The 16,190-nt window shown below is 33.3% G+C and overlaps 1 protein-coding gene across 6 annotated transcripts in view; it reads right to left on the reverse strand.

The window, feature by feature from the left end:
- The window catches only part of LOC128217219 (uncharacterized), a 104,403-nt gene that overhangs the window by 42,578 nt on the left and 45,635 nt on the right, over nt 1-16,190 (reverse strand). For all 6 annotated transcript variants that reach the window (XM_052924191.1, XM_052924194.1, XM_052924192.1 and 3 more), the window contains one exon: nt 10,941-11,105. In XM_052924191.1, coding sequence (XP_052780151.1) covers nt 10,941-11,105 — 165 coding nt within the window. The remainder of the gene's footprint in view (nt 1-10,940; nt 11,106-16,190) is intronic.

The following is a 16,190-nucleotide window of genomic DNA, read 5'->3' on the forward strand; positions in this document are numbered from 1 at the left end:
AATATAATTTATCCAAAAAAGTCTGCCCATACAGGGCTTTTTCTATAGTACCCACGGGTCCGACTATCGGACCCATTCCCAAAGCAAAATATAAGATATTTTTCCCGATCTTTAGAAAAAAATCGCAATCAAAAAAAAAAAATAAAAAAAATTGAGATTTTTTTTTTTGAGATTTTTTTTAACCTGTACTGGTTCATTTTCAACATCCTAATCGATAATGAAGTTTTTTTTGGTAATTGAACTCAGAAATCATTGATTTTTTATCAAATTCAGAGATCTGAAACATGAAATATTATCTGTCATGATTTATTGCAATAGATATTTACACCCCAAGGATTGATATTTCAGCCATTGTGGGTCTTTTAAAGGGAAAATAAACTAATATTAAATCATTTCCAAATTCGCAGGAGACTAGACAGCTTTTTCTTTTAACTGTAAAATTTCCCAATTTCGGCATTTTCTCGACGCAAAATTTCCCAAAATGTCTAGGGCCTTTTTCCCAAAATGGGCAGAAAAAGCCCTGCCATATTTATTTGGCTGAAACTGAGCACTTTCAAGCATAGTAAGGGTTACGACTTTTAAAATACATTTTATTGAAACTAGGCCCAGAGACTTGAATCCATATTAAATGAACCTGATGCTTTACAATCTAATGACTTTATTATTGATCTTGGCAATTTTTTACAAGATATTTTGCAGAAAAATATCCACTTAAGTTCATGCCAAAATTGTCTAAGCTTATTTATAATTCAAATCGATGCTGAAATGTTTCTGAAGATAAAAGACATCGGGTGATTTACAACTCCTCAAGTTTTCTTGACAACTGATGGAATTACATTAAAAATTGTTCAAAATGATTAAAAGAATAACTTTTTCTTTTTTTCAAAAAAACAGTAATAAACAATTCCTAATTTCCAGAAAAACTATTTCTTTTTCCAAAAACCAGCAATAAATTAAACAAGTCTTAATTTCCAAAAAAAATAATTTCTTTTTCCAAAAAACAGCAATAAACAATTCTTAATTTCTTTTTTTTCATGTTATTAAAATCTCAAACCTGCACATTTTAATAAATAATTCTAAAACACTTATTATATGTCATTAAAAACTCAAATCTTACTACGCACAAATAAACAATTCTATAACCTTTGTTATGATATTAAAAAAACTCAAATCTTACTATTATTAACACTACAATTGATTAAAATCCAAAATCATAATCACGAAAATTTTACTCACCATAAGTTCTCAAAATTAGCTTAACGCTTAACATTATACCACATGTTTAAGACTAATAACCGAACACACAAAGTAAACCTCACACCTTAAGCCCAATTTTCCATTTGAAATTGACTTGACAAACAAAATACGTTACAATAAATATAACAAGAACAAACAAACCTTCGAAAAACCCTTTTCAAAGTCCCCTATTCATGAAAATATAGCGCACAAATATTGAATTACAAAACTTGCAAGCATGGACCCTTTTTTTCTTTCAGTATACTAGTCCTTACATGCACACGCTCAAAGAATTTTCTAATGCTACGGTTAATCCCTACAATGGTGAAAATTGCCCAATTTTTAAATAGCGGAGCCATAAGTACATAAGGCTATAACTAATTACATGTTTGTTTTGCATTCCCCGACCCGACTCACAAAAATGCTTGTGACCTTGATTTTATTTAGCCTCTCTGGAACTTGTATTATTGTTTTCATTTTTTTTTTAATGTTAGTAAAGGTAAGGCAGCAAACTAAAATAAATCAAATCTCCCAACCTAACTTGACCTAAAATTTTGGTAGGGAGACTCCAAGCACACTATTCATTAATTTTGGCCCTAGCATTCGAGTCACTCATGCTTGTAATAATCACATGAAAAAATAGCTCGCAAATTTGCAATTTTCCATTCATTCAGTCGATATGACCAATACCAACAATGCTTAAAGACATTGAACATATTTTCTCCAATAATCCGATATTTCTCTTCGCTAGTAATACCACTTATAGTAATTCACCACTTTTGAAAACATATTATCAAGGTTAATTCAAAACCAAATAATCTCTTCTATAAATACCTTTGGGTCAGCCATAAGCCATTTGACCTTTCTTGTACTTTGAGTTTTCAAATATATTACATTTAAAGCTGCACTCTCACAGATTGACAGTTTTGACTTTTATTTTTTTTTTGTCTCAGAATCAGCTGATTTTGGCATCAATGACATCAATTCAGTCATATAAGATAACACACTAAAGAACAGATATCAATTGTTTGGAAAACTGCCGAAAAGCTCATTTTTTCTTAAAGCATTAGTAATGCTGTTAGTCATAAAACATCAACTTTTGAATGTAAATATGAAAAATGCGATCCGATCTTTTGTCAGCAGTCTTATATCACTGGTTACCAGACATTTACGCAAAAGTTGGCTCATTCCCAGACAAAAAATAAAATTGTTGTCAATATGGTAAAGATGTGAGAGTGCAGCTTTAAAATCATTTCTGCAATTCGGATTATAACTCTGACAAACTTAAATTGATAACAGAAACTCCATTAACCGTTCAAATTCCATTATTAATTCAGTGAAATGCAAAATATTGTTTTTACTCAACAACTAACATATATGCTATTTGGTGTTATAAGCATATTTATAAAATAGAAAGAATAAAACACAATTTTTTTTGTCAGAGTCCATGGATAATTGAAACGAAAATAGTATATAAAAAAATCCTGAAAAATCGCTTAAAAACTTATTAAAATGATGACATCACACAGTTTTTTTTAAATCCAAAAAGTACCATGTATATATATAAAGCAATAAAAGAAACACATTTTGTTAAAATTATTACTTATAATTATCATCACACAATATTTTAAGTTCAAATAATGCCCAGCTCATAGGCATTTTCCTTTTTAATCATATCATATTAATTTTAAGTAAAAATGTACATGCATTAAACGCAAAGATCACCATTATTTCTGGTTAATTGTTGCAATTTACAATGGAAATAATTTAACTAAATATTTAGGTTAAAGCTTATTTTTTCATTTCAATTTTCAAAAGAAAAAAGCACTTTTCCGCAAAAGGACTTTTCATTCCATTTCAGTCTTTTATTTAATTTTTCTTAAACAGATACCCACTCCAAAAAAGAATCTTAAATAAATTTGTACACTTTCTGCAATAACTACTGAAAAACACTTTTTTATTTCAAATTTATTTAATGATAAAACCCGAACCTGCCTGAACCAACAAGCATAGTAATTGCTTCTCAGAGATACTTAAACCATTCCAGTATTATATTTCATTTTTCCTAAATGGTAAAAGACCTATACATCTAAAGAACTATTTGAAGCATTTTTTTCTCTCAATTTTTTTTAACCCAAAGCATTCCCCACCCCCGATCCTCATTTTTAAAAATTCCTAAAATGTATAAAAAAACCTGGCACCTAAACAACAAGATCTAAAACCATTACTGCACTTTTTCTCAGAAATAATACAACCATTTCACCATTTAATTTATATTTCCCTAAATAGTAAAACTCTTACCCCACTGACACTATTTCCATGATTTCTGAGCAACGAAAAAACCACACGACCTATCTAACGCACTCCTACGAACGGGAAAAGCCAGACCTTACGAAAACAAATACACTTTATACAATGAGGAAACGAGAGCAGAAACCAAGTATCGAGCATCGCAATCATGTGGAGTATCCGTATCACCGTACTATAGATGTTTTCCCAAGGTTTCATTGATTCCCCATATAGTGACGATAGAAGCTTTACAAATACAGAGCCTCTTCCGACTTGGATCAATAAATATTGACCACACTCTGAGCACCAAGGTGCCTGCTTTCATTCTGTTTCTAACTCCACGTTTCCGATAGACAGACCTTAATGAATAATTTTGATATTCATAAAAACTCCTGGTTGATTTTTTTTTTATCAGAATCTTTTATTTATTAATTCAGTCTTGTGAAACAAAGCGCATGATTTAATTGCATGCTCAGATCAGAATAAAAAAGAACTGTTTACAGAAAATGAGTACTTCTTAATTAAGTGGATGTCCTCAGAACTTTACAAGATATTCTAGGGTTCAGAACAAGGTGGTAATTGACACTGATCATATAATAAGAAGGTGCTTCGCCTGGCTTCGGCGCTAACCCCCATAAAATGCCTTTGGGAAACTAAGATGAATCTGTAAAAAAAACTACAGAGGTTTTTAAGAATGATATTCAATTTAATTAAAAAATGGTTTGTCACTGGAGGCAAACAATTATTTTAGAGGTCGTTAATCAGGAATAATAGATGCCTATCTCCCACCCTAAGAGAGTCTATATAGGTTGGATCCCCTACAGCAGCATATTATTTTGGTCAAAGCTTTACGGTGTTGTTGTTTTTCTGACCAATTAAGGACCAAAATTCTTTCCATGATTTCCAATGCTAATGTTTATTATGTATCAGTACCATCTTCACGAGTTTTTCCTACCCCTGCGAAATGTGACCATGGTTCACCATGTTCATCCATGGTCAACCATGGTCAATCATTGGTTCTACATAGTCAAACCAGGTTCTACTAGGTAACCATGGTCTTGAACCATGATTGACCATGGTTGACCAAGACCACAATATATAAACCATGGTCCACAATGATCAACCATGGTCTAACCAGGTTCTACTAGGTAACCATGGTCTTGAACAATGATGACCAAGATCACAATAAATAAACCAAGTTTAGTCAGCCATGATAGACCATGGTCTAATATAAGACAGTTATAAACCATGGTCTATTTCAAGTGAACATGGTCAAGGTAACAGACCAATTGTTTGGTAGTTGACCATGATGGGCTTAAATGTAACGAACCTTGTATACATTATAATGCAATTTCAGGTTATCTGCACACATTCAGCAATGATTCAGATGGTATTCAGACAAATTTTCAGCAAAATTCAGCTAAATTCAGATGATATTGACAGACCATACTTTTTCATGAGGGAAGTTAAAGAAACTAACAGCACAAAAACTGCATTGTTGAGAATGCAGTTGAATTTGATGTAATTGTCTTATGGCTTATAGAAATATTTATCAGTCTAATACCTTAAACCCTAAATTATGCCTACTTTATTACACTACGTCCTAGTTGGTTTGGTAACCTGACAACATACATAGAATCTTTAACTGAAATAAAAAAGAGTTTATCCATTATTAGATTAACAGGTATGGTTTTTACATTATCTGTTTGTGATTATTGATTGTTTAGCTTGCCTGAGCACCCGCACAAAGTGCTGAAGGTGAGCTTTTGTGATCACTCTATGTCCGTCATCCGTGCATCACCAAGTAATATATGTCAGTCATGGTTTTCTGACCATGGTTCAACCTTGGTTGACCATTCTTTTCTGACCACGATTCAACCTAGGATGACAATGGTTTATAGACCATGGTTCAACTGTGGTTGACCATGGTTTATATACCATGGTTCAACTTGGGTTGACCATGGTCTGTCAAAACCATGGTTGTAGACTGTGGTCCATTTGTTATTTTGTTAAACCATGTCATAACCATGGTTTAACCATGGTTAAATAACCATGGATGAACATGGTGAACCATGGTCACATTTCGCAGGGGTATGCTTTTGTCTACAAATTTAACTTCCCTTATCGTAACGACAGCAAGTAGAATGGACGTAACCTTCCTGTAACTTGGCAGTGTCAATAAATTGCAATGCTTTCACTTTTGCCACATGCTATATTTACAGCAAGTTGTCCATGACAACATGGAATAAAACCGTTCTGTAACCCGCACCCACATTGCGAAGGTAAGATTTGGTTAATCTATCAATTGGAGGGTCAGAGAGTTGTCTTGTGGTATTTGTTTGCCTCTAACCCAAGAGGATGTGGGTTCAATCCCCACCAGGGTGAGAGTGGTCTAGTGGTATATAATTGATTGCCTCTCACCCAAGGGGATGTGGGTTCAATCCCCACCAGGGTGAGAGTGGTACAGTGGAATAGATGGCCACCTCTCACCCAAAAGATCGTGAGTTAGATCCCCACCAGGGGCAATTTCTCATGGCCCCTCAAAATGGACACTGAGTACTGGTTTCTGCCCAAGAAATGGACTCGAGCATGATTCCATAAGCTGTCAACTTTTGTCACGATCGAGCTACAAGAAATTAGCATAAACTATAAACTAACATTTTAATTTTCAACAAAGCTTTCTGTATGTATATGATATAAATCGAGGGCAAGGTGGATATTAGATGGACAATACTCTTTGTATTATGATAATAAGAAGCGTCTATCCAGCTTTGTATGACCATGCAAAATGTAGAAATTCAATTTTAACATAATAATACATAATCCAATTAGATATATACTTCTATATTAAATCTGTACCCTCACACATTGGCTGTTTTGACAACTTTTTTATTTTTTGTCTTGGAAATTGAGCCACTTTTTGCATAAATGTCTAGAAACTGCTGACAAAAGAGCAGACTGCATTTGTTCTATTTATACATTTGAAATTTGATGTTTTATAACGCTTTAAGAAATGGCAGTTTACCAAACAATTGCGATCTGTTTTATAATGTGAGTTATCTTATATGACTGATTTCATGAAGGCACTGATGCCAAAAGTCAAAACTGTCAATTTGTGAGAGAAGCAACACTTTTAATGGGCAGAACATGTCTCATTTACTGAACCACCAATATGAAATTTACATTGTGCCCTGCATAATAGCCCACGAAATATCATAGCAAATCATATCTTAGCATAGCAATTTGTTTCGCTAATGATTTTACTTCTATATTTAGACAGTGTTCTTTATGAACAGAAAAACATGGCCCATATACGCAAACCAACAATATGAAATTTCCAATATCGTACCCCCTTGACAATACTGGCCCGCTTTTAGTATTGACATGTATTGGTCTCAATGCATTATTTCGTCCATAACTGGCATTGAATATGATTCATGGTGGAATCTCCCTGCAGGGCTAACTAGCATCCCAGGACGATTGTTTTCAGAGAGATCCTGTATTTACGATAAGTGAAGTATTGACTGGATCAAATATTAACCAGTAGTAATTATGGTGTACGTTATACAACATATTCTGTCAGATATATTCTGCCATAGTTTTATTATATCAGAAAATCCAGTGATGATTTAACTAAAAAGCTGCAGCGCCTTTAATAGGCAAAAGCTCTTTCAGGTTAGAGTTTTGGATGAATATTATCCTGAATTTGTACCCTACGATTTGGCATCAACATTTTCTTCAAGCCCTGCTATAAAAATCCTGAATATAAGCAAGCTTTTTCAAAGTTGACGGCGTGCTGGCTAACGTGCTCTTGTAATGTTGATCACTAGCTAGCCTGAATTTGTTCATTGATACTTGGCATAATCATATTTATCAAGCCCTGCTATAAAAATCCTGAATTTGAGCAAGCATTTCACAAGTGAAGGGCTTGTGCTTTAATAATTTTGTTAGAAAACTTGAAGAAAAATGTTTTTTCCAGCAATATTGTGACCAAAATACTGCGATCTGTTTGAGTGTGAGAATCCGATATGACTGACTCAGTCTTCGTCATAACTGGGTTGCCCAAAGCCTGGGACAAGTAAATACTGTTTCGGACAATTCAAAATCCCGAGATGGTTGCCCAAATGGGCAAGTGCATTTTTCCGAAATTTGAATCCCTCAGTTTTCATAATTTCTTCAGCAAAAATTCACAAATCCTAAATGAACTTTCGAAATATTGGCTTTCGCATATTTACGCATGAATTGGTGACGTCTCAGCATTCTGTGTGCTCAGCATTTGTAGTATTCAATTTATAAGCTTCTATTAAGCGTCTGACCCACACTTGGACGCTTATTAATTAAATACTTCTCTCGTTCCTTTTTTTTTATTATTGTTATTTTGGGCAAGTAAAACTATTTTGGGGCAAGTAGTTTTTTTCAATTACTTGCCCGAAAGAACAAGTGCTGATTTTTTTTTAAGGCAAACGAAGACTGCTGACTGTTGAAGGCATTGATGCCAAAACTAGTTGATTCTGAGACAAAAATTAAAAGTGTCAAAACTGACAATCTGTGAGAGTGCAGCTTTAACAGAGTTTACAAAAGTAAATGATCCAACTAATGCAAATAGATAGAAAGCTTCAACCTTTTCATCGTACTGACTGTCCCAGCCTAGCTTTCTATCAGAATAAGAGTAATCAATGAATTTTATACAATACGGGACCATGCGCTCTGTAAAAATATTGAACCATTTCAAACATACAAAACATTTCCATATAAATGGTTATGTTTGCATTCCCTATTGCAAAGTCAACATTTTAGAAACATTTTTCTAAAGCACGGAAACATGAAAGTGATGATCCATTTGGAGCAATTTTTCTAGAACCAACATTGACGCTCAACCCCATAAAAGACAATACAAAAACTCAATTATTTTCATTGGAAGTCAATTCATTTCAAAAATTGATCGCCAAGCGAGTGCACCTAAGGTTTTTGCTTTCTTTTATAATATTTGTGACAAATTTGTTCACATTCATTGAGTTTCACTTTTCAAAAGTTTCACAGCTATTTTTGTAAATTTTGTTCAAAAGAATTATTGAACGTAATCATGCTTTTTTCTTCTTTTTTTTACATTTTCACAAAAAATAATCTTTTATTTTGCTTATTCAATGCCCATTATAAATGCGTCATTTATTGTTGACTTTGTTTATATCAAAATATAAATTTTGTTACATGAATTTTAAGTAACCCATTTTTGTGTTTGATGTTAAAACTGAATTCAAAAGAATAATCTTTTCTGTACCCAATTTACACAATTTTGGATTTAACAAAAATACTGACATATTACCCAAATCTTAGTAAATCTTTTAGCACTCACCAATCATTTAATATTTTTGGTTTTTCTGCTATTAAATACATGGTTACAATCTTATTATCAGTAATTAATATTTTCCATAATAGCATTATTTAGTAAGTTAAGTTAAAGGTTTATAACTCAAATTTATGTTTGTAATACATGTATATGTATTGATTTTGAATAAGAGTGTCACTTTAAGTAAATACATTCTCTGTGACATTGACACTGATTATTTTGAATATTGCACTAACTTGTCAACTTTTAAAATGTTACGAAAAAAACTCAATGATCAAATAAAATTTTCCTGGAAAAGATTAACTAAATAAAATCTTTATCTTAAACCAAACAATTGAAACATGTAAACGATAATATTGCAATGCGAACGCAAAACCAGAATTTGGGATCAATACAAGATTAGAACACGCTGTCAGAAATTTGTCCCGTTTCCATCTAATATCGTAGAAGATTAAGCCCGAAATAGCCTTCCCTCTCGTAACTGTTTCCGACCTCTCCGGATACAGCATCCCCATCGAAGCTACTCCTTAGTAACAAAATGTAGGACAAATATCTTGAAGGATAATAATATAAACAGACAATTTAAATATTCGGCCTTGGCCAGAAATGGTTGAAATCAAGGAAATGGCGTCAAAGGTTGAAATCAAGGAAATGGCGTCAAAACTTATACATATTGTAGGTTTATCTTGTATAACAAGGGAGCCAACTTTCGCAAAATTATGCCCGTCTTATTTTGTGGACACTAAGTTTTGTATTAATTGGTTGAACTAAAGGCAAATTAAGAACAGAACAGAACATTTCTTATTAACCTGAACATATACAGTTCATCGTTATTACAATAGCGATAACAATTTAGATAGTGGACAATGTAAATTTAATTTTTGTAAATTAGAGGGTCATTTTAAACTCCGGAGTGACTACAAGATCTGGTTATCAAACCTGACCCAAGATATTTTGCCCTTAAACATATTGTCTAAATTTGGTGATCATGGGACAAATGCTTCTAACGTAATTGTTTGGACAAAATCCGTTTTAGGTAATTTCTTTAAATTAAATAACACATCCTCATCAAAATTTATATTCCATTATTAGCAAAATGTAGGACAAAATAATATCTTGCAGGTTAAATATGACAAATATCTTTTAAGTAGAAACACAAAAAATCATTTTCTGTCTTATAATTATTAATCATTTTAAATCATTAATAAGCTAGATCAGCATTAATAATCAAATATTACAGACACAATGTTGTCCTAAGATTTATTTGGGGGGAGTACTTCCTAAAATCTCTGTTGCAACTAGACCGAGACAATTGACTGATCTTTTCATCCATAATAATGTCAAACGCAGGAATACTAAACCCATTTTTTCTTTTCTAGGATTTTTTTTATTTCTTTAAGGCCAAAGAAAAACAATTTTTATATTCTCATCCAAGCACACCCCTGTACCAAAAAACAACAACAAACAATTCTAACATATTATTTTTGACAACAGCGCCTTTGAGCGAACACTAAATGCTAGTTTATTGTTGTTTTAAGTCTTGGCATGTGCTTTGGGGGTTCACCTCAAAAGAAAAATTAAAAAAATTATAGTCAGAAATGATGCATTTTAGGTGTATTTAATTACTTTTATTTCTCCTTAACTATATTATAAAGAAAACTTATATGAGGTGAAGGGATGGGGGGGGGGGAACCTTTGGGCGCCTCCCCCCTGGATCCTCTTGTGACTTCAAGCAAAACAAATTTGAGATATACAATAATTTTTAAGACAGAAATATTTTCGTTGTAATATTTCATGATTACAATGAGTAATTAAAGTTTGAAATCTGATCTTCTATAAAGCAATCAATAAACAAAAAACACTGAGAAAAATGACATTTTCCTGATTTTCTCTACTATTTAATGCATGGATTAAATCAGTACAAAATTAAATCCTCCATAAATGTATATACCAATAGGGCCAAAAATATATATGGTTTGGTAAAGGGTTCCATCCTCTTCAAAACTACGATGCAAAGCTCACACGCACCCCCCCCCCCAAAAAAAAATATATCAACAACTACACTAACCTGGTTTTCTATCTCTGCCTCTTGTTGGCGTCGATGTTCCGAATACTCGGTCTGTCTTCGTATAAGCTCTTGCTGCAGCGTGACCTTCTCCCGTAACAACTCATGATCTTCGTGTCGCACCTCACGCTTGGCCTGTTCCCAGCGCTCAGACAGCTCGACGTAACGCTGGAATAGAAATTATACCTTGTAATGCGGCGTTCACACAGTGCCGATTATGGCTCCCGTTTGAGATCAGACAGCGCTACGACACGAAAAGCGAAAAAGTCGGATTACTATCCTCATTGATCTGGAATGTCCTATCATTGTCTGAACGCAGTCATATATGTTCGTAACAGAGTCCTACGGATCGGGAATGGTCCGGAGAGGTCGGCCAAGCTCTCCCGACAGTTAGGTGCGTCCCGTAACATTCGGGAAACTCAGCCGATTTTGTCTTGTCGGATTACAATCGTGACTATATTGTGACAGATTCGGTCGTTTCTTACCATGACAAAGATACAAATCGGATCAGAATCGGATTTAGAACGGGATAATCGGGACGAATTCTGCTGGAAACGGCTGGATCGGGACGCCTCCTGAACAATATGTTGTCGCGATTAAATAAATGTTTTTACAAATTTTAATAAAAGTTTGAATTTCCAGCCACGAATCACAGGATCTTGATCAGACTTTTGACACATTTTAATCCGGAATGGTCCTATCAAGGACGGCAGTAAAAATCCTGAATGTGTGACTTAGGCTTAACGCTAGACTATAAAAGCACCTTAACATGCTGTAGTTCAAAAGCCTAAATAGGTCAGTAGGACCACAATAGTTCGATAGTCTGTTTAGCAACAGACTCACAGCCTATAATCTCCATTGGTCTACAGCAGGGTTGGTGCCTATTTTGTAGATAGGGTCAGGTAAACAAACCAGAAGGATTTTTTCAGGCCTTAGGCCTAAAAAAAAAAATTGTTTGGTTAGGGTTACATCCTTAAAAAAAATAGGTAGGGTAGGTAGGCTTTTTATTTTTTTTTATTTATTTTTTTTATTAGGTTTTATATAAGAATATAATTTTCATCATTGGAGAATGGTGTTAAAGCTATCTTCTGTACATTTAAGGTTTAACCTTAATATTAAAAAGCAATTAAAAAAAAACGAAAAATTTTTTTTTTTTTTTTTTTTTTTTTTTTTAGTTTTTCATTTTTTTTTCAAACTGACTATAAAAACGGTAGGGTCGGCGCCTATTCCGTAGGTAGGGTCGGGTAACCCGAACCAAATGTATTTTTTTTTTAGGCCTTAACAGTTAGGAGTTAAACGCCAAACTAACTATTTATTCATAAAAAAAGGCCCTTTTTTTATGACTAAAAAATGTCTAGACATAAAACAAGAGTGCCATAAAGTCAACTCAAATGTTTAAGTAGTTTTTTCTCAACAAGGGGAATAACTAAACAAAATTATTAAAGCCAGAGTTGTCGGCCTTGTTTAACACTATGTGAAGTGTCTCTGGCAACATTTATACCATTTACTTTCAACGGCCAATATTTTTGCACAGCGATGATGATGCCTCTGCTTACAACGACACCAATGGCATTACCTTGACCTTTATATTCTCTGAAAAACAGGTGAGTAAAAATCTCTATGTATACAAAGGGCCATAAATCTGACATTAATTAAGCATTAGTTACAATTATAACTTGTCACAAAAAAGTGTATTGTTACTGTGAGAAAGTTTAGAAAGTATGAATTTGAGATATTGAATGGCTGGTTAGCCATTAACAAAAATCATAAAAAATCGTGGACGGACGGACAGTCGGCCAGGGTGATTACAATAATAAATATCACTATGAAATCGATTGATTTTGTAAAACATCAGCTTGTCACCATATCTCTGTAAAGAAGTAAGTAATCAATGATCAATAGTAATGAGTTGTCTTCGATTTTGGCAAAAGAACCATGAAATTGTAAACTTCACATGTATCATTGAATTCATAATTATATGCTAGACTGAGTTTCAAATAATGATCAAGTCAAATACATTGCAAAGCAAATAGAATGTTAAATAAAATTAACAAAAAACACAGAACTTAGTGCATTATGTTTGTTCGAAAAAGAATTCATCGGTTGAGTTAGTTTCTTAAGAAATGGATGATATCGATAGCATATGCGCGAAAATGTTTTTGTTTAAACATGTCAAGAGGGTATTAAAAGTTTTCAGACTTCTGCGCACGTTTTAAAAATTTCTATCCAAAGCTTACAATCTAAATTATCTCCTGAGTCTTTTGAAATGAAGACAATGGAAAAAATGATCTTCAAAAGATTAGCTTTTATATTTTAGGGAGTATACGGTTTTACAATCTATACTTAAGTTCAATTTTTGGTAGTTTTTAGTCAAAAACTGAAACGCTCAGAATGTAATGTAGAAAATCCTAATTTCTGGTCTTTTTATGGTAGTTTTTAAGTATAAGTGAAAAGCACAGAACATCTTAAATAGAATTATAATTTCTGGTCTTTTTATGATAGTTTTTAAGTTATAAGTAAAAAGTGTAGAATATTTTTACAGAAAATTCAAATTTCCAAACAAATGAATATTCTTGTTAATTATATATATTTTGGGGGGAAGGGGATAGGGTGATTGAAGGGGTGAGGGGGTTCATTTACAAAATTGTGAATGTGAACACACACCACAAATATTAACGTAAATATGCACGATATTTTTTTCACATCCATTTTAATTTTAAATAAATTCTAATAATTATTCTTATTTTCTAGCTACAGAGTAATGGAAGGGTGCTCCACCCTGTTCTTTTTTTGGTAGCCTCCTTCTGCCCTAATGGAGGCCCGCATGTACACACTCCTGCCTTTATAGAATTAAATGCTTATGACAATCAAATATTTCTTTTCTTTTGTTTTGTTTAAAAGGTTATTATATGGTTATATATACAAACAAACTTAATATATATCTGGCAATTGAAACTTAAAAATGCTTCATTTAAAGACATTTCTAACATTATTTGTCAAAATCATCATATTTAAGTTTTTTAGTGCCAGCCCAATTTGAACATGTCTTTATATTCCTCATCAACTTACCCAGCCCCTTTTCTGCAGCACCCAACCCCTTTTAAAACCTGCCTGAATCTCTACTTAGCAGCTCTATTACCCAAACAAAAAGTATTTCCAGGCAGTGCCTGTCGGAATAAGTTTGTTAATTAAGTTCGTAATACATAAAGTCAAAATTACCAACTTCTAGTTTATTGTTAAAATTCAGGTCAGTAGACCATTAAGTTGCCTCTTTAATTTCCTCTACAATATAATTAAAGTAAACTTCAGTGGGCCACATCACAGCCCACTCTATCATATATGAACTCAGTCTTGTACGCCAACAACCAAAATAGAGTGCAAACAATACTTAGCTCTTAAATTGACCAGTGATGAACTATAGAGCAATGTATTGAAGTATGACTGATGATATACTTTCTGAGATTATAAAAACAGTAAACCAAAACGTCAGTTACCCCACCCACTATGATTTGGCATGTATCCTCTAAATTCCCCTATACCTTAAATAGCGTGAAAAATTAAGTTATGCCAAAACAGTGAAATTGTCTTCCTGAAGCAGAGTTTCTGCTATAAGCTTGATTGAAACTTAGAAGATCAGGATAAATTTGAAAGAGAGAATGGAGCACACCCCCAGGAGACCAGTGGTACTTGATTAACTTGAACAGTTCCTGAAGCACATGCTAAATTATTTTTCACACAACAAACTGTTTTCCAGAAGTAAATGGATATTTCCCATATAGCTGTTCCGATGTCAAAGATATTTTAGATGATGAGGCTAATAAGAGATGAGGTTAGAATATAATGTACCGATGTTTATAACGTATGTCAATACACGCCAATATATCCCAAAAACTTTCAAATATCTCTGATAGGCTATACAGAAAATAACTTTAACCATAGAAGAAATTTTAACATACATTTGAGCATTTATTCAGAGATAATGATTTGTCATCAAAGACACATTTTCTGCTTTAAAGCTGCACTCTCACAGATATACCAATTTTACATTTTTTTTAAATTTTTTGTTTTGGAAAGAGCATTTTTTTTGCGTAAACATCTGCAAACCAATGATATAAGACTGCTGACAAAAAATCAGATTGCAGAATTTTATATTTCAGTTAAGAAAATCTGCTACGATCAGATTTTTTGTCAGCAATCTTATATCATTGGTTTGCAGATATTAATGCAAAAATTTGCTCTTTCAAAGACAAAAAATAAAAACGTTGTAAAAATGGTATATCTGTGAGAGTGCAGCTTTAAAAGGAATAATTATACTTATTGACAACACGGTATATCGATCAGCACCTTAAGTAATTACAGCGTTCTCCAAGTAGTAGGCAAAAGATACCACTTTTATGTGTGTGAGCAAGCATCGCAGATCAATAACAGCGGGCTCAGTAGCTATTATCATTTCCAAGCAATTTTTCCCCAAATAGGTTGGTCCCAAATCTAATAACACTTGTGTTAGCCCTAAATATTCTAAAAAAAAACCACATGCCCAAATTTAATCTCGAAATTGCCCATACAGACATATTTTCCATACATAGCAAAAGCTGATGTTCGCAGATAACGATTAAAAAATCCTCTGCGTAGTCTGTCAGCATCTAAAAGTTGCACTCCTACCGATTGAATGTTTTGACAACTTTAAAAAAATAAAATATTTTTTGTCTTGGAACTCGCCAAATTTTGCAAAAATGCATGGAAACCAGTGATATAAGACTGCTGACATAAAATCAGATCGCAGTTTTTCATATTCGCAGTTCAAATAATGACTTAATTTTCGATCTTCGTTATGAAAAACTGCAATCTGAGCTTTTGTCAGCAGTCTGTATAAATCATTCTCCTTGGCATGAAATTTCTCGAGATTGTGGTCTTGTGTTGTGGGGAAAACCGGAATACCCAGAGGAAACCCACTTGTCCGGCTTGGTGACCACAAACCAAACTCACATGCGCCTTGGCTGGGTATCAAACCCGAGTCGCCTAGGTGAGAAGCGAGTGCACTATATATATATATATATATATATATAAAAACACTTTGCTTACCAGATAACCAACTGGTTGATGGCTTAAACACACCTCTTGGGTGATGGGCAGACACCCTAGTACCACTTGACCACATTCACCATCTAATCTTATAGTTTTGTTTTAATCCGATACATTTAATGTTCAACCTAAATCATTTATGTATCAAAGTTAATACCTTTTAAGAATATA

The sequence above is a fragment of the Mya arenaria genome, chromosome 14 (genome assembly GCF_026914265.1).
Source record: "Mya arenaria isolate MELC-2E11 chromosome 14, ASM2691426v1".
Lineage (NCBI taxonomy): Eukaryota > Metazoa > Mollusca > Bivalvia > Myida > Myidae > Mya > Mya arenaria.